This window comes from Ambystoma mexicanum, chromosome 12, assembly GCF_040938575.1.
Source record: "Ambystoma mexicanum isolate Mex_15411 chromosome 12, UKY_AmexF1_1, whole genome shotgun sequence".
Classification (NCBI taxonomy): domain Eukaryota; kingdom Metazoa; phylum Chordata; class Amphibia; order Caudata; family Ambystomatidae; genus Ambystoma; species Ambystoma mexicanum.
The window spans coordinates 1,248,918,164-1,248,936,447 of NC_090936.1; the positions used below are offsets into that span (position 1 = coordinate 1,248,918,164).

Consider the following 18,284-nt stretch of genomic DNA (forward strand, 5'->3'; position numbering starts at 1 on the left):
ACTGGTGGTAGGGTAGGTCCTCCCTGCAAGACGGAGGGAGGGAGTTCCAGAATTGTGCTGCTTTTACTGGAAAGCTGTTGCCTCCAGATGTAGTACGTTTCAACCTGGGCACCAGAAGAAGGTTGGAGTTGGCCGTTCGAGGGGCGGGAGAGGGTAGGTCTAGTAAATCTGGCGGTGAGGTATTGGGGGCTGCTTGGTGGAGGCATTTATGAATCAGAGACACTAATGTAAGGAATATCTTGTCCTTGGTGGATAGCCAATTACAGATCTTCTGGAATCTGAAATATGGGCTTTCTTCGGGATACTAAGGGCCGCTCTGAGGGCATTATTTTGGAGGATTTGGATTTTGTTAGAGATATTTGTTGCAGCCTACATATAAGGCATTGCAATAGTCCAACTTGGACAGGATCAGTGCCCTGGCCAAGGTGGTACAGTTGGTGGGGGAGAGAAAGGGTTTGGCTGCCCTGATGAGTTTGCAAGTGTAGGAAGTGGCGGAGGCCATTGCGTTCACTTGTTTGTTGAAGGTAAGGGTGGAATCTAGATAGAATCTGAGGGTTTTAACCTCCTTAGCTACCATGATTTTGTTATCGTCAATTATGAATGAGTATTTGTGGCCCAGTTTGCTTAAGTGCCTGACGTAAAATACCTGAAAATAGTATTTGCCCACTCGAGGTGCCCTTCCAGCATGCAGAAAGAGCACACAGTAGGAGGGAGAACCCACATTATTCACACAATCCCACTCCACCCCCTCAAAAGCAGCACAGAATATTGCAGCAAGTCGCCAAGAGAAACCTGCTCCAGCCTAATCACGCTCATTCCAAAGGAGGGTGGCCACAGCATACACACACCTTATGATGATTAACTAAGTGTGACCTCTACATATTCCTGATCTTTCAAGATTTCCATGGTCCCAAGCCTGCCGACAGGACATTTTCCAACCACCTTCGCACAGGTGGCGCCAGCAGAACACACCCACACTACACCCTACACTCAAGCCCTCATAAGAAACAATACCAGAGGGTGAACTTTTCACAATTTACTGAACACCAGCAAAAGCCCCCAAAGCGATCAGGCAACACCACCAATAGAACAGGAATGCACAAAACCGCTCCCCCCCCAAAATGGGACGCTAACCACTAGAGGTCCTCTGAGAAAGGCACCTCAGTGTTTCAACAACATCCATTTAAACCAGGCTGGAAGCTCATTGCTCAGCTCCCGCCCTTCACCTCCGAGAGAATTCTGGGGGTCCATCAGGTCAGTGTAGGTCGCTCATGAATGCTGCCTTGGATATCCGGGACGCGTGCACTCAACTTGGAATCCTTTGGAACCATTTCACTGGGCAATATGGAAACCAATTATTACAGGTTTAATAAGACGAGGGCCTAGACCAGGACACATTATGCACAAGCACCGATGGCCTGTGGTCGCGGCTGTAACTTACACTCAATTCAACACAATACGCTTAGAAATTTCTTAATTTGACACGAGCCAATTCTTTATTCACAACAACTCACCCAAAGGGGGCCCGGTGGGCAAGCAGTGGTTTGAGGTCTACTGGTACAAGCAAGGAAAAGGTGGGAACAAACCCATTCAAGATATCCACTTAGCAACAATCCCTGCACTTGCATGGTTGGTACCACAGCGATGGCTTCAGGAGTGAGGGGGACAGGCGTCATGGCCAACTGGGCCCGTATACTTGGTAGCAAGTGGGGTGATTGGGTCTAAGCAGTTTCTAGGTTTGAAGGGAAGGGCGATTTGCTGGAAGAGCTTGGTTGAAGCACTCGTGTCTGGACATGATGGCGATGTGAAGGGGGGGGGGTGGAATAATGGAGGCCTGGTTGAGTTTAGGAAGGCTGGTTACACCTTAAAAAGGAGGTAGATGGGAATGGCTTTTCATCTAAATATAGGAGCGCTATTGATAGACCTGTCACTGGTGACCAGGGAGCACTGATGACAAATGGTCACTTAGACCAACACCCCCCCCCCCTCATCCCCTTTGACCCAATGCAATCATCTTACAGATACAGGACTGGATCACACCGCTTTGTAATCGCCATTTAGTTCAGACCATGATTGTGTGGGGGGGGGGGGGTGCTAAGGGGTGGCACCCCACCAATCTTGATGAGACCACGGACTGCACTCTTATGAATCCACTAAAACTATATTTTCCATTTCTCGCAGTGCTCCGGTGCATGCTGGGAAGAGTGTACAGACCGTGTTGGCAAATCTGACGCCCGCCCCTGTGGAGACTCCGAGGCCCCGGACATCTCAGCGTCTTTGCTTAGTCTACGTACAAACAAATTGTGTGTCCAAGAACCAAGAAGTACATTTCCAGAACAATATTTTCATATGTATGTTTAATAAAATAAGGAATTCCTGCAAAATGCAAGACTCTGTGCAGTGCAGTTGTGTAGAAAGTACTGGAAGTACACAGGGGGGGGGGGGGGGGTGGGGGAGGCTGATGTGCATCCATACCAAGTTATTTTGTTTTGCTACATGGTGTTAAAAAAATATTTAAAAAAAAAAATCAGGATTCAGAGCCTGAAGAAGCTGGTCAGCTTTGCCTGCCCAGCAATTAGTTTAGTCTTTGCCGCTGCCTTGTGGGTGTTCCCCGATCGGATGCTTTGTGGTCCTTATTCTGTGGCTTTTTGGACACTTTGGGTGCCCCAACAGTCTTCTTGTGCGGGGGTTCAACCGCCTCGCAGTCAATGTTCTCACTGTTCAAATCCACCTGTTTCCTCTTGGCGCTCTTCTGCCCCTGAGGCCTGGCCGCCTGGCCCTTGCTAGGCTGGCCTCGGCCCTGGTGAAGGTTCCCAGAGATCAGGCCCAAAGCTGGCCTTGCCACCCGAGGAGCTTCAGCTGCACGTGGTCCGGTCCATCCAAGTGAGCAGGAGGAGCGAGGAGGAAAGGGAGACAGTTAGCCATGTTGGAACAGGAAGGCGAAGCATACAAACATCACAACACTGAGAAGGACTTCCAACCACCCTGTGCAAAACGGCCGCATCTACGCAGTAGCAGGTAGCATGGCTGTATACTTGCACACCTCAAGAAGCCAGGATTAATGTGGAGGTGCATGGCATAGATTCCCTCCCAATCCCAGCCCCCCACCTCTGAAGAATAGGGGGCCCACTAAAACATCTATTATTCAGTAGCACAGGCAGCATCAGGAAGGAACTCTCCCACTCATAGCCCAGGGCACACTTGCAAAAAACAGTTAAGAGGTCAGATAGTAGCAAAAAGAAACCTGTACCTACACATTGCAGCCGAATGGGCCGCACAGGGGGTTACCACCATTAACAATCTAGACCCACCCTCCCCAAAATCAAATGGAGGGGGACACACCATGAAACACCCCCACAATAGGCCAACAAACTGGCTTGCAAATGCCTGCTCAAAGGTCCCTCACAGCATCAACTGCCTCTAAAGTCAGACAACGGGCGGCGTAGAAGACCTGGCTTTCTCCAGCAGTCGCCCAGGTTTAGAGAAGTCCATTATGGCGCCCTTCAAGGTGCAGCGACAGTAAGGCCGAAGAGTGGGGAGAGGTCAGAAGAGTAACTGCTGAGTACTTCTTTGGCCCTCGCAAAGACTGAAACTTGTGGGGTACATGCATACCCTGCCCCTCCCCCATCCTGTACTCATCTGCTAGGCACTGCAGGACTAGACGGGCACGCCAAATTATGCAAAGTGCGAGACAAAGGCTCTCAGTCATCTGTAAAACAGCATTGTGGCGCTTGGAGCACAACATTACAGAAACTACTGTGGTTCTGGACTGAGAATAACTGGTTGGCACAGCAACAAGCACTGCCATGCATGAATTCCAAATCACCAACATCTTTTTCGAAACTCCCCCACCGTACTACCCAATGCGGAGCCCCCCAACAATATTTGCTGAAATCAGCAGCTTTGTAAGAAGCACGTCAGCTGCGGGCTCCCCATTTCCCAGCTGCGCAGTGATTTCATATGGAGCCATTTTGCAGACATTTGGCCAATTTTGGGCTACATTTCACTGCAGATCTGTTTGTGCTCCAGGGCTGCATCTCTACCCCCCACCCAGTCCCTCACCCCCCTCCCCCGGCCCCCATCATGTGCACTGGTTGTGTTTTGTTTGGGATACTTTTGAGAAGTCCTCAAGATGCTTTGTTCCTCATGTTTATGGCTCACAACCAACTACAGTACACCCACCATACCTCCCCTACTCCCTGTATCTCACCCACTCTACATACCCCCACTTAGACTGATGCAGCCTGTGAGTGGTCCGGGGCTACAATGAGCCGCACAATAATAATTCCAATTAGGCAGGTAAATACAAAAATATAAAGTGATTAATTTGGCCTTTCAAACACTAAACAATGACGCCTCCAAGTAAGTAGTGTTACAGAACTAAATAAAATACATATGTACATTCCCTCTTGTGAAAAGATAACAGTGTTAACCAGGTACGTAATCAGATTCAGAACACAATAGAAATACTTAAGAGCGAGACTAGAATAGTTCCCCAATACTTGTAAGCCCAGCCCTGAATTGCCCTAGAGTCATGTACTTCACAGGTAGGTTTACTATGTGATGCTGCCAGTGTTTGCAATGGAAACCGGGAGGCTTGCCAGGAACACCAAAAAACTATACTGGAGTGGGACACGGGTCAGGGGCTTGCATCCAATAAGGAGTGTCCTCCAGAGCCATCTTCTTCATGGCAGTCCGTGGGAAGGGCGGTCTGGGGCCCGAGAGCAAGACACCAATACCACAGGACTCTAGGACCTGACAATACCAGGCAGGATAGAAACCTGGGTACAGACTTTTACAAAAAAGCCAAGAAGGAATTGAGATCCACACAAAACAACAAAACTACACATAAAACCTTTGTTATAGCCACAGTGCCTCGCAGGATAGTGAACTAGGTAGACTGTGAACACAGTGAACATTGTGAAAGAGACCTGGGGAAGGGAGACACATCCGTTGGTGTTTGTGGCCGTTGTCAAAGGAATCAAGAGGGGTGGGGGGAAGCTTCGACATTGTGAAGATACAAGACTTAGCTTTGATCTGTGCTTTATTTAAACCTTAGTCAAAAGGATCCTTTTTTGAGACTTGATTTGCATCCCTTAAGAAGTACATTTCCTTTTTAATCACCCAGAAGTGAACTTTCGGGCCATCATCCCGAAGAAAAACATTCTTCTGAATCAAGAAGACCCACCCTTTTGTTTAGTTGTGTGAATAATGTAAGTGTCAGAAATATGGACAAAGGACGATGGACTCTTTGCCTTAGACCGACACCCTGACACGTTCCATATATTGGAGGCAGGGAAACCCCTCTTAGAACTAGGGTCAGACCGGGTTTTATCTTTATTTTTACTACCAATAAAAGTCAATGGCAAGAAACATGTCTCCCGTGCGCTAATCTCCCTCCACACCAGGGTTCAAAATGGAGATTCAATAAGTAGGAGGTAAAACCAGCTCCTGGGTTTCAGGCATCACCCTGTAGGCAGGAGCTACCGCAGGAGAACCAGCAGCTATCAGAGATGCTCCTTCAACTCGCATAAGAGGCGAGGCACTGCAAACACGCTAGTGCCAACACACCAACATGCCAATACAGGTTTGCTTAAAGGTGAAAAAAAAAAAAGTGTTCCCACAAATCAGATGCTATATCCTGTACACAAACCCAACGAAAGGACAGACTGCCAGACACCATATTGTGAGGAAAGGGGCACAAGCACTCGTGGAAAAGTTACATAAACATAAGTACATAGAAGACCGCTAAGATCTCAGAGTAACAACCAAAGGCCAAGACAAACATGGAGGGAGATTGCTCGCAGCATTATCACCCTCCTCACAACCTTAAAAACAGATCCTACCCTCAAGTGGTTCAAAGGGAACTTGGCCACCTGGTTCCATGAACAGAAGACAACCCAACTCCGATATGCCCGAAAACAAACCAAATCACCCCCCCACCACCACCATCATCATCACCACCACCTCAACACCGAAGGACTCCTAAGATGAGTATAACTCATGCCGAGCACTTCCACCACCCGGCTACTTTCAGCCATTACCTGATCACCTTTCATGAGGCTGAATTTGGCAAATTCAGAAGATTCCAACTTGTTCCTCCATCCACTGGTTTTAGGTTTCTTGTAATATGAATAATCTGCAGGCACTAGAGTTTTTGTAACCCCCCCACCCCCCCGGTGCCTTACAAATGCATCAACCACACTATGTAGCCCCACCATCAGCCCAGATCTCTGCTACAGACTAACTGAGCAGACTTACCTCACCCAATGCGCCCTATTGCATAATATATCTCAACTATTGTAGTCAGTCCCCACCCGCCCAGCGCTTTGAAGCAGCAGTGCTGCGAGTTAGTACTTTGCCAGTGTAGCACATTTTCCAATTGGAGAATTTTCAGGGACAGCTCAGAATACATAGGTAATATTCTGGAACCTATGAAGGTTAACCTTAACAAAAGCAAAAATGATAACATGGTTGGCAGTTACTAACGGATGTGACGTCCACTTTGGGAACTGCTTTGCAAGATGCAACACCACTTCCTTTTAAGGGAAGCCCTACCCATTTATTTCGGCATTGAAGTATCCGATCGCAGGACAAATGCTGTCATTTAACTTACCCATGATTGGCATGTTGTAGAAGTCCTGAGCTCTACAAATGCAGATCAATGCGAATCGGACCCCTTGCCATAGCCAGAAGTTCACATCACTGAGCAAAGTAGTGTTAAACTTCAGGTCCTGTGATCGTTGGTTCTATGGGACCACCTTTCAGTCGTTGCACCCATGCCAAGCACTCATGACACCCCCCCCCCCGCTCCCCATAATCCCTGCACCCGCCCCCAATACCCTCCTGCCACAGAACACAATTAGTAGGCATGATAAAATACCTGCGGGAACAGGCTCTTCATCGAAGCAGAGGGCAGACACCAATTTTGGTGCAGGATGAACACAGGTGGGCACTTGGCTCAGACTGGGGTACTCTGGCTGCTTCCGGTTCATCCAATAGTCGTCCTTGTACGTACAGGCGAACTGCGACCGGATCAAGGTCTGCTTCAGCTACAAGAAAGCAAAAACAGCTGAAACCAGTTCAGATTTTACTTGCACTTCAGCTCCAGGAGTGTTTAGGAAAGCATGAAGTAAAACTGGCAGTTTTATGTTAGGATAAGTCTCCCCACACCGCAGACTGGAAAGTCTCCCTAAGGGGGAAAGTGGGGGTCCATAGAGTTAAACCCAAACACTCAAAGGGCACCATCGCAGAGCAGTCAGGCTTAACTCTAGAGTGCATGACCAGGCTCTGCCCCCCCCCCCCCACCATCCTCCCTCAGAAATGTAATTATAAATTAAGAGGACACATCTGAAACTGCACTAGAATTATATATGTAGCTTAGTAGAAGGAGCCAATGACCAGGAGCGATAGTTTTTCATAACGGACATAAGGTGTATAAAAACAGCCGTTTTCTGTCGAGTTGTGGAGAAAAGAACTTGGCGGTTAATCTTTCCCCCAGTTTATATTTCAATTAAAACTGGGTTACCTTGCATTTGGCATACCACAATCACCCTCTTTTTGGCAACTATATGGCTTTTGACCTCTGGTTATGCCTTCTTGCCAGTCTTTTTACATTGGCTTATTGCTAGTCGCAAGATGCAAAAAGCAATTAGGACCAGTACCAAAATTAACAAGAATTGTGAACTGATCAAATAAAAAGGAAACATCTGGTAGAAAACACAAGAGCTTAAACTATGCATTTCAGGCTGTGCCGAAGCGCTCTGCTCATCTCACAAATGAACGACCGACGTGCTGAGCTCCACTAGGAGCTAACGCCGTTCATACAGAATTCAGACTAGAAGCAGCGTACCTTCTCCTTTCCCTCCATTGACTTGTGGACACGGTGTTTCAGGGATTTGGGAGATGCATCGTTGCTTTGCTCAGGAGATCTACAGTGAAAAGAAAAGGCTGAACGTAAGTATAACCATTGCATTTCAGGGCCACACAAGTCATGCATGCAATCATCAAATACTGTGTGGACACCTTAAACTAGCTGCTCATTTTTCTGATAAAGCCACAGCCTGGATCAGTTAATTCCTGGACAACAGATCGATGCGTGTCTTCTCCCCCCCTAGCAGCAGCATCACCCGCGCCCGTCACCTGCGGGGTACCACAAGGTTCCTGTGTCTCTCCCACTTTGTACAACGTGTTCACCAAACCTCTGATATTTTGGACTATCTGGGTGTCACATATACAAATTATGCTGACGACACCCAGATACTCATTCCAATCTCAGGAGACTACGCCTCCGACTCTCTCTCTGTGAATGCCATCTACCAAGTCATCCAAGCCTGGATGGCGCAACACGGACTCTGAATGATGAGAAGACAGAGCTCCTCATTCTCGGCTCTCCTCAAAAACTATCCAAACTGCAGCCCCCCGATCCCCCCCCCCCCCCCCCCCCCCCCCCCCGAGTTCAATTCCTTCATCATCGATGGTAACACTAGCAAGGCCTCTAAGGACACTAAAACGTTAGGGATTTACAGCGACTCCACTCTATCCCTGGCCAGAGAAACAAGTGCAGTCTCCTCTGCAGCGGCATACACCTGTAAGCTCAGTACAGCTAGCCACACCTTCCTATCACCAGCCAACTGTGTCTCACTTGCCAGGACGCTCGTGCTGTCAAAAATTGACTATTGTAATGCCCTCTATTTGGGCACCAACATATGTAACCTAAGCAAGTTACAAATCATCCAAAACAATGCTATTAGAGCAGCACTCAACATCCCTAGGAACCAACACATCTCAGACACCAGACGCAACCTACGCTGGCTCTCCGTCCCTCAACGAATTACATTGAAAACACTTGCCCTCACTCACAAATGCCTATCCAACCAAGCACCTTCCTACCTAGCCAACAGATTCGCCCTCCACAACACCAACAGACCCCGCAGAACTGCCCAGACTAACTGCCTCTCTATACCACGCTTCAACCTTCAAAGATCTGGCGGAGCCAACTTTCCAGTAATGGTGGCCAAACTCTGGAACACGCTTCCCAACTTGCTAAGATCTGAACCGTCCTTCCACAGTTTTAAAAACATGGCTAAAGCTTGGCTAACCGCCCAAGACCCTTCACTTACTTGCTAACCACCTCCCTTGCGCTAGCCACCTCTTGTACATAGGCTATGTCCTCCCGATCACCCGTAACTGCATTATGTATATAGGTTTAATGTTATTGTAATTTTAAACTGTAATTGCACTGCCATGTCTGCCTTATGTTGTAACTAAAATATGTGCTCGGATGCCCTCGGGCCTGGTGCACTCTATAAATAAAATCAATAGAAATACAATCACCTCAGACCTTCTTCCGGCCTTTTGGGCCTCATCAGCAAGGAGTAGTTTGGGCCTCATCAGCAAGTAGTAGCTTGGGTCTCATCAGCAAGGAGTAGCTTGGGTCTCCAGGCCCCGGGCCCAAGTCTGGAATACCCATCCCTCTCAGGGTGACTTGGGCAGAACCAAAAGGTGATTAGCACCTTTTGATACGATTGATTCACTTTGGTGGATGTTTGCGTGCTGTTGCAGAGGTGGCAGAACGCCTCACAATCAAAATGGAAACTGGGTGGATACCTTGAATGGCCGAGTCATTACTCCTCCCAAGTGGTTATTCCTCTAAAAGTACAACTTAAGACTGTGTGGCTTCTAGATAATCTATCAAACAGGTTATATTATGCAGGCAAAGGGTCCCTTATTAACTAGATCATACAGTAACGATGGCTGACGGGAATGCAGTCGCAAAGCAGATATTGACAACTCAAGAGTCCACCCACGGACTGGAGCCTGAAATAAGCAGACACCTGTAGTGGCAAGAATGGACCGGGGAAGCCACCACACCACGAAGGCCCAGAATCAATGTCATCAGCATAGGACATAAAACAAAGCAAGTTTTACCAGGACCAATATTTCACTTAACAATGTTACCTAAATAGTGTCAGCATCGAATCCGCTCCGAAAAAAGACGCGTTTTCCTCATCCGCGCAGAGGAGGTCCGCTGTATTCCGGGTTGGAGGACTGGCAGCTTCTTCGTCCAAAAGAACCAACAGTGCCTTGACCGCATCCCTTCCACAGGAGGCTGTACCATGGTTTATGGCATGCATTTTAGGCTGAAATGTAATAATGGAACAGCTTTAAAAGCAAAGAAAGGGGTAAAAGCCTCTGACCAGTTCTAAGCAAGTGTCAACACCTATTCTGCACCACGCAAAAAAGCAAGCACAAATCAAAGAAAACACCCTCTTCTCAGTGCACAAATAGTGGCAGGGTTGATCATCTGATCTGGGGCACCGATGCCAACCCTACAGTAATCAACTCCACCTGCAGAGTTGAAACTGGAGCCTGGTATGAAAAGGTGCCTGTAAAGAGGTCAAGCCTTCAATGGAATAACTTGCCAGCGATGGGCTCACTGAGGGGTGAAGAGTGGTTCAAGAACTCCCCGTCTAAGCCACAGCCTGCAGTCTTTGGTTCGTCAGAGGTTTTGGGACCAATGGCCTTAACCAGCACAGTGACCACCGTGCGCACTTCTGGCAGTCATAATCCATAGAATCCGGGTGCCACAGGTTGCAGCCTTCCGGTCTAAAAGGACTAGGTGGCTTGAGGCCTTGAGCTGCTTACTCCTGAATACACACCATTTTACATATTGTTTTTAGGCTTTGCCATATCAGGCGGTAAAAGACGGCTAGTAGGAGTAGATTGGGAAACTGTCTTGAGAAGCCTATTTGTTGCCATGGTAACTGGCAACGCTACCGGCTGCATAACTGCTCACCATTAGTCTAGTCTCTTGTGCTGGTACTCCTGTTAGCAGGCCATCGAACTTAGGGGGGTTTTCAAAACCTTTCCTGGCGCAAGTCAACCCTAGTAGACTGCCCAAGTCTAACACAAAAGGCTGATAAACCCACTGGGTAGTGTGACTGTAAGGCTTACACTAGGCAATGAGGAGTATTGTGTAAAGCACAACTAGTGCAGAAGACGGTCACACAAGAGATTGCCCACACAGTTGTAGTATTTGAAACTAAAGCCGCAATGTGTGTGTTTATACAAGTAAAAAGCAAACACAAACATGAATTAAACACATGAACAGGTGCTTTTAAGGGCTCCACTTGGGGGGCATGCAGCGAGCTACATTACGCAATACTAGAGCAAGAGAGTGCGTTTTTTTATCACAGGCCTGATAAAAGTATAAAAAGCAGAAGCAAACCAGTTTCACCTAGTCAAGGTCACTCATAGGCGGCAATGGTCTCAATGAAGCCGCTATTCTGGACCGTTCATAGTACTGAGTTTATAGGTCCCCACTGAAGGAAAGTGGCGGTCACCAAACCTGAAGTTTTAGACGGACCCACAATTCATCACCAAACGGTAAAGTAGAGGCAGCTGTAAGATAGGACTTTACACTCAATAGGCCTGCATGGCATCCCTCTGGATGCTAACAGGGACACATCACCCTCTGACCCAGACCAGGTCGGACAACATCCCAAGCTATGGCCATGCTGTTGGGCTAATTTAAGGTTTCAATAGTCACAGGTGCAGGCATCTGAACAGCTGCTTTCGGTGGCTCCAGTCTCAAGTCAGCAGACTCTTGGGACCAAGGTCCATCAGACGCAACTTGAGCCGATAAGGTCCCCAACTTCTTATCCTAGGACAATTGAAAGTTGACAGTCAACATGACAGTCCCAAAGGTATGGGGACAAAATGATTGTTACCGCAATGCTCTTTTTTGATGACAGTAAAAGTTTGGGCCCCACAGCAGAGGTGTTCCGCAAGATTCACAGGCCCTCAACTGCAAGATCTGGGCAACAGTGGTCTTCTGCAGATGGTGGCAGCTAGAGGCCCATGAATACTCTGCTGGACGATGATAACAGTGATGCAAGACGCGGGGTCGGTCATGTTCATAGGGAAGGGAAAATGGTGTAAGGGGTTGCCCATAAGAGCAGATATTTACTTTGTGCTGCATAGGGATCTTACAGAGACCCTCCAACGCTTCGTATATTTTGGATTTTTGGCTCCAACAGTCAACCACCAGGATAGCTCCCGATGCCCATTTCATCTGGAGCAACCTGGGCTACAGGGACTCCAGCCAACCTATCAGGGCCCTTAAATATTCAAACATGGTGGCTTTCCAGAGGGCCAGCTCAGGTGCAGTCAACACAACACTTTGGTTTCAAACATGCATTGGGGCGGTCTGCAGCTCCTTATCCGACACAAACCAGCCCTACACATACACGGGGCAGCACCGGGGCTCTGGCAGAGCCCACAAAGAGAAGGACCGTATGGACCCCAATTGCCATGGATTTCAGAAGGCCACTTTAATGGGCCTGCAAAGTTACACAGCAAAGGCTGAGCAGGCATGTTCACATGACAGAGGAGCAGCAAGGCTGAGACTAAAGAGATCAGGGGTTTGATGCAACTTAAACAGGAAACCGCCAAGGAATGATTGCCCACACAAGCAAGTGTAACAATACACCGATTTACGCAATAAAGCGTCATTAAGTCAAAGCACTAAAACAATATACAGAGTCTGGTGCCAAAGAACACAAATATTCTGGAATTTACAGTTTGTTAAAATGGCCTGAAATGAGGGAAGGATACATGAATAATGTCATGCCGATGGGCCAGGGGCACTCCCGATCCAATGCCATCCCTAGCCTATGGGCCAGGGACACTCCCGACCCAATGCCATCCCTAGCCTATGGGCGAGGGACACTCCCGACCCAATGCCATCCCTAGCCTATGGCCGAGCGACACTCCCGACCCAATGCCATCCCTAGCCTAGGGCCACCCCTATCCTATGGACCAGAGTTCCACGCGGTTTACGGTCAGGATGCAGGTCTTGCCTACACCAGAGAGTTTTGAGGACATTCAAGTTCACTGCAAAGAAAGCACTAGGACTCACAGTAGATTACACTAGAGCATTTGCAAATATTTCCCAGGTAGCAACCTTAGTTTCCCCAGAGTAAGGAAGGGGCAACTGTCAATGCTAGTCATCCAGGCGGCCCAGACAGAATTCCTATACTCCGGGTACACACCCAAAAGCAAAGCAATGATAGCTGCAAGATTGAAGTGAATGGATACAGGGACATCTAAGCAACCAAGTACCCATCAAGACAAAAAATAAAAAATGAAATAAAACTGCTTACCTAACCCCCCCCCCCCCCCCCCCACACCCCACCCTCCTGCAAATCAGGGTAATTGGGGAAAATTGCTCACTAGGGTCAAGGGGTTAGTTACAGGTGCAAAGTGCTCTGCAGTCAACGTCTAGACCACTGGTCCAGCGATTTTGGCATGTTAGTTTAAGAAAATGAATCACAGCCAGACTGCAGTTGGCTATTGCTGCAGGACTTCGTAAGGACCAGGAAACCTACAAATGAGGAGCTGTGGAGTGCCAGCGCCCAGGGTCTGCAGGGATGAGGAGGGACCACAGGACTCCACCTGCAGCACGGGTTCCTTGATCGAAGCGGATACACAGCAAGATCCAGGCAATAGGACCAGTCTCCTCTTCAGAATACGGAGGCCAGCTCCTTCCCCTCCAGGACGACATCTGCAACGAAGGACTCCAGCTAATGGCCAAACCAGTTCAGAGGGAGGCACTGGGAAGGCCTCACATGCCACAAGAGCAGAGAAGTCTCAAGTGTTGGATGGCTTAGGTAATGGTGGTCCCAGCGGCAGTCCTCCAGTCATCCACAGCCCCTCGTACATTGGATCTTTGGCTCCAGTCGCCTCCCGTACAATTGCTTCAGAGATTACAGATCAGGAATATGCAACACCCACAACACAGGCTGCTATCCAGTCATGGACCACCAGCTCAGGTAAGTGTTTAGTACATGTATTGGTACAGTCTACATACCAATAAGAAGCCCCAACCAGTTTGACGCACACAAAGGTAGGTTCCCACTTACGACCACACCAGCCTGTAAGAAAGGCAGTGGAAAAGGAGAGAACCACAAGCACAGGACCTGGCTCGCCATGTTTAGCACTAGCGGGCACAAGTGGTCACCTTAAAATAAAAGTGAGTGATTCCATAACAAGGTACCACTGCCACCAGCCTCTAACCTTCACATACTATTGAAAACTAAATCTGCATACACCAAAGTCCAATGCGAAAGCAAGGTTTCTCTGTACTACGCGCCTTAGGGAAGGTAGTACTAACACAAACTGGGGACAATGTCCACCCTGCACTGGTAGCCTTGAGGACTCACCAGTGCCACAAAGACCGAACGATATAAATAAGACACAAATGTCCACAAAAAAACAAGTCAGTAAGGGCCGGAGGGGGCGGGGGGGGGTGATTTGGGTGCTCGAGAGCCCAGCCAAGATGGTCGCTCTCCTTTGAGCTCCGCAGCACCTTGGATAAAATCCTGATATCAGGGCAACCAACAAGTCTTCCCTGCTGCGCATGTTTCCCCAACAATGAAGGGCACCGGAGCATCGGCTGGATACCCCTGAGGGGCAGGTGGAGCCTGCACGGCCCTTCACACCTGGTCAGCTAGTGCACAGCCCATCGGAACACACAGGCTGAGTAGGTGGGTGAGCCGGACCCATGGACTGGGGCTCTCGGCCCATCTACTGGAACTGGCACCGGTGACCCGCGCAGCGCTCAACGAGAGGCAGTCTAACTCCAGAGATAAAGACGACAATCCCAGATCAGGGCTGCAGTGAAACATGGCAGACGCCACACAGACACATTGCTGAGGGCAGAAGGGATGCACGCCTAGGAATGCCAGGCGCACCAATCCATGTCCAACCACAGGTTGGCAGGGCCTCACTAGGGGGGCTGGAGTGGAAAGGGAAGCCAGTCTGAGAGTGCAACCAGCAGAGGCCATCTAGTGAGGGGAACAGCGGCTTCATTGGAGCTGCCTGTGAGCGTTCTGGGGCCCGCCACATCAGAGGCAGAGCGATACACCACGAGATCCTGATAGTGTTAGGCTGGAGTGTCAACACCCTAAACCATTGCATGGTAGGCCCACCTTGGCTGCAAAACCCTAAAAAAACATGACGTTGCTCCCTGAAGCTGTCATTGGAGCACTGCAAGGATAGCAGCAGCCTGAAGATTGGAGGTTTCCAGAAAGGCACAGGAAGACGTAGGAAGTTCTGGGAACAGGTGTGGAGTAGCCTGTGCCTGTATAGGCAATCGTGGATACGGCATACTAGGAGCCAAGCTGTAACAATTGCTACAAAGCGATAGTGTGAGTTCTCTGGGAACCGGACAGTTGATGAAAATATCATGACAGTAACCGGGAACACCTTTGTACCATGCTTACTCCGAATCAAGATGAGGGGAAAACGGACAAGCAGTAAACTAAATGTAGCTTTGTCGTGGCCAACCCAAGGAAGAAGTGTAAGAGGTTGGGTCAGGCGGTCCCCAGATTGATCAGCCGGGTGAGACGATTGATCTCGGTGACATCAAGGAGATGCTGGAATAAGCACCGTGGACTGAAGTTAAATCTCACCTGCAAAGTCAACCACATGAAGGTACAGCGTGATAAACATGGCAACCGCCTGGACGAGACGGAAAACGGAATTCTCAACGATGGAAGATGGTGCATCCTCGATGGCAGGAGAAATGCGTCAAATTAGGAAGTCACTAAAGGAGGTAATGGCCAAGCAAGACAATCTCAAATTGAGGTCTAGGACAAATAATATAAGTACTGTGGGGGTCCCCAAGGCCAGCGGCACCAGGTCTACAGAACAGTTTGTGGAATCACTCCCCAAAGATGTGCTGGGTTCACAGAGGTGCTCCTGTTTTCCTGGTTGCGAGAGTGCATCGAATCCCTGGGAAGCGTCCAGCTCCTGGAAACCCACCAAGACCAATTATAGCTCAGATGCTCAATTACAGGGACCAGGCCACTGCAGGACCCAGCACAAGAAAAGGCTGTTTGATGTACACCAGGTGATCGAATCGATTATTACCAGACTCCACCAATAAAGTGCAGGACACGAGAAGAACCTACAGACATGTCACATGGGCCATGCGAGCAAGAGGCATGAAATACATCACGATGTTCCCTGCAAAGCTGTGCATGGAACAGAAGGGGAAGGTCCCATTCTTAACCTCCGTCCCCTCTGTGCTCGTCATCCCGGGAGCCACACTGAGTAACCGAGCGTAGTAGGGGTTACCCAACATGCTAATGTTTAATTCTAATCATTTTCCTTTGTCGCTCGGATAATACACCTCTGCAAGGGAGGTGCTAGCTGGCTTCTTAGATTTGTCTTCAGAGCAAAATACACACGATAAAGGTGGGTGCAGGGGGGGGGGGGTGTGTGTTATTTACTGATGGGTTGTGGTGGGGGTGGGAAAGGGATTAGGTTTTCACAGATTCACTTTCAATGGTTAAAATGCTGATGACTGCAGAATACCTGCCATAGCAGCTGAGGAACTGGGGCTGTAGAGTCCAGGTGCACAGACAGGACAGGCGCTAAGGGGGTTTACCTCATGCAATGCACGTGGTCAGAACAGCTTCACTATGGCAATGAATGTGTTATTATATCTAGCGAGGCATCGCGTCAACATTGCTTTCCTATAAGAGACGCACTTGATATTGGACACAGGCAATGGTGATGCCACGGGTACTAGTTCTCTAGAGGGGTGTGCACCATGATCAATAAGTTGCTGGAGTTCTGGCTCACCGACGTGGCCAAAGACTCCAAGGGCAGGGCTTTAATGGTCACTGTAAAACAGACCTCTCAAGGGAAGCCGCCCCCCCCCCCCCCCCCCAAGAGTGAAAAGACAAAAGGGCTAAATAAAGATAGACCAAAAAGGAGCAGTCTTTCCACCCACTTGTCAATTCACCATACTTTCCATCTTGTATGTACCACATTTTCTACAGTATGGCTGGTATAAGTCAGCCTTAAAACAACCCTTCACCTTGTGGTACTCGTTTACGACCTCGGAAGGATCAAAGGCTGAGTTTGGCCATGCCGGGATTGAAACCTGCGTCAGCATGCTCTGCACAGATGTCAAAGCGAGCGCTCTACTCGCTGTGCTAATCGAACCTCCACAAGACCCCGTCACTCTGTTGCTCCACCCACCACCAGACTTTGCACCTTCCAAGCTCTACTCAAGGACACTAGGCCAGCTCCAGGCAGACAGCATGGAGTAGGCTGCTGGTCAAGGGCCATGCCCTGCCACTCAGTTGCCCTGCCCGCCACCTATTTGATCAGGGCTTCTTTAGCGTCCTCATCACCGGCATCCTCAGCAAAGGACGTGCAAATACAATGGCCTCACCCGATTGGGTCTGTTCAGCCCTCATAGGGCCAAGGGCCTGACCCGCTATCCTGCATTTCACCTACAAACGAATCGCTACCAAAAGACATCACCATGTGTCCTCCCTCCACAGCCCATCCCCACTCTCACTAGGGTTCGAATGGCCACGTGCCCTGGGCAGCCCCAGCAAGCTACCCATGCACCCTCATCAATATTGCCCTTGCCCCCATCCAACACACACGGACTAAATGCACACACCCTCTCACGTGACCAATGCTCGCTCAGCAGTCGCTCATACTAAAGAGATTGTACAACATCCTTGATGCCCTGTCCATCACTGAAACATGGTTTATCCCATTCTCCACACCTCCTACCCCAAGGCTACTGCATTCAGCATGTCGACTGGCCAGGAAGGGCAGATGGCAGAGAGCCAACCATCCACAGGAGCCATTGGCCATGCTCCATCACCCCCTCCCCCAGAAGAAGCTCATTTTGAAACCTGCCGGGGACTCCATCACACAAGGAATCCAACTTCAACCTCATCTACAATCTCTAACTTACTCTGCCAAATTGGCACATTCAAATAACGTCTGCGTGATTTTAACGTCCCTGAGGCACCATACTAAGCACGCTTTTTGCACAGACCACTTCCATGGACCTTACGCAAATTCTTCTGAACAAAGGCAGCACCATAGACTTCTGGGGCTCATGATTTGGCTGGTGCAGAATGAACGTGTCGGTATTAACGTTCACTGGCACGTTTCTGCACCGGCCAACTACAAGTTAACCTGTGGTGTGTCTGATTTACCGGAGGCAAGTCAGGCCCCTGACCAGCAAAATCCCCAAGCAGTCCAATGGGACTCCATGGAATGGGGATTAACCACTGGCACTCGTAATCCTGCCGGAGTACCAATATTTCCGTTTGCAGCCAAAATTAAAATGAGCCCCTTTGTCTTCACATCTTCCTGCGTCCCCTGTGCAGACCCTCTCCCACTTGACTGGTGTGACCACACAGCCATCCCACTATCAGTCACCCACTCGACTACAGTGTTAG

The 18,284-nt window shown here is 49.1% G+C and overlaps 2 protein-coding genes across 3 annotated transcripts in view; one reads left to right on the plus strand and one right to left on the minus strand.

Moving 5' to 3' along the window:
- Positions 1–2,389, plus strand: part of PMCH (pro-melanin concentrating hormone) — a 31,786-nt gene extending 29,397 nt beyond the window's left edge. Inside the window, exon 3 of the mRNA XM_069629931.1 lies at positions 2,182–2,389. Within this exon, the coding sequence (XP_069486032.1) occupies positions 2,182–2,231 (50 nt within the window). The 3' untranslated portion in view covers positions 2,232–2,389. The remainder of the gene's footprint in view (positions 1–2,181) is intronic.
- Positions 1,467–18,284, minus strand: part of PARPBP (PARP1 binding protein) — a 75,600-nt gene continuing 58,782 nt past the window's right edge. Inside the window, exons 8-11 of one of the 2 annotated variants that reach the window (XM_069629929.1) lie at positions 9,961–10,142; positions 7,853–7,931; positions 6,884–7,052; positions 1,467–2,859 (exon numbers count right to left, since the gene is read on the minus strand). In XM_069629929.1, the coding sequence (XP_069486030.1) occupies positions 2,576–2,859; positions 6,884–7,052; positions 7,853–7,931; positions 9,961–10,142 (714 nt within the window). In that variant the 3' untranslated portion in view covers positions 1,467–2,575. The remainder of the gene's footprint in view (positions 2,860–6,883; positions 7,053–7,852; positions 7,932–9,960; positions 10,143–18,284) is intronic. The other variant, XM_069629930.1, reaches the window with a different exon arrangement.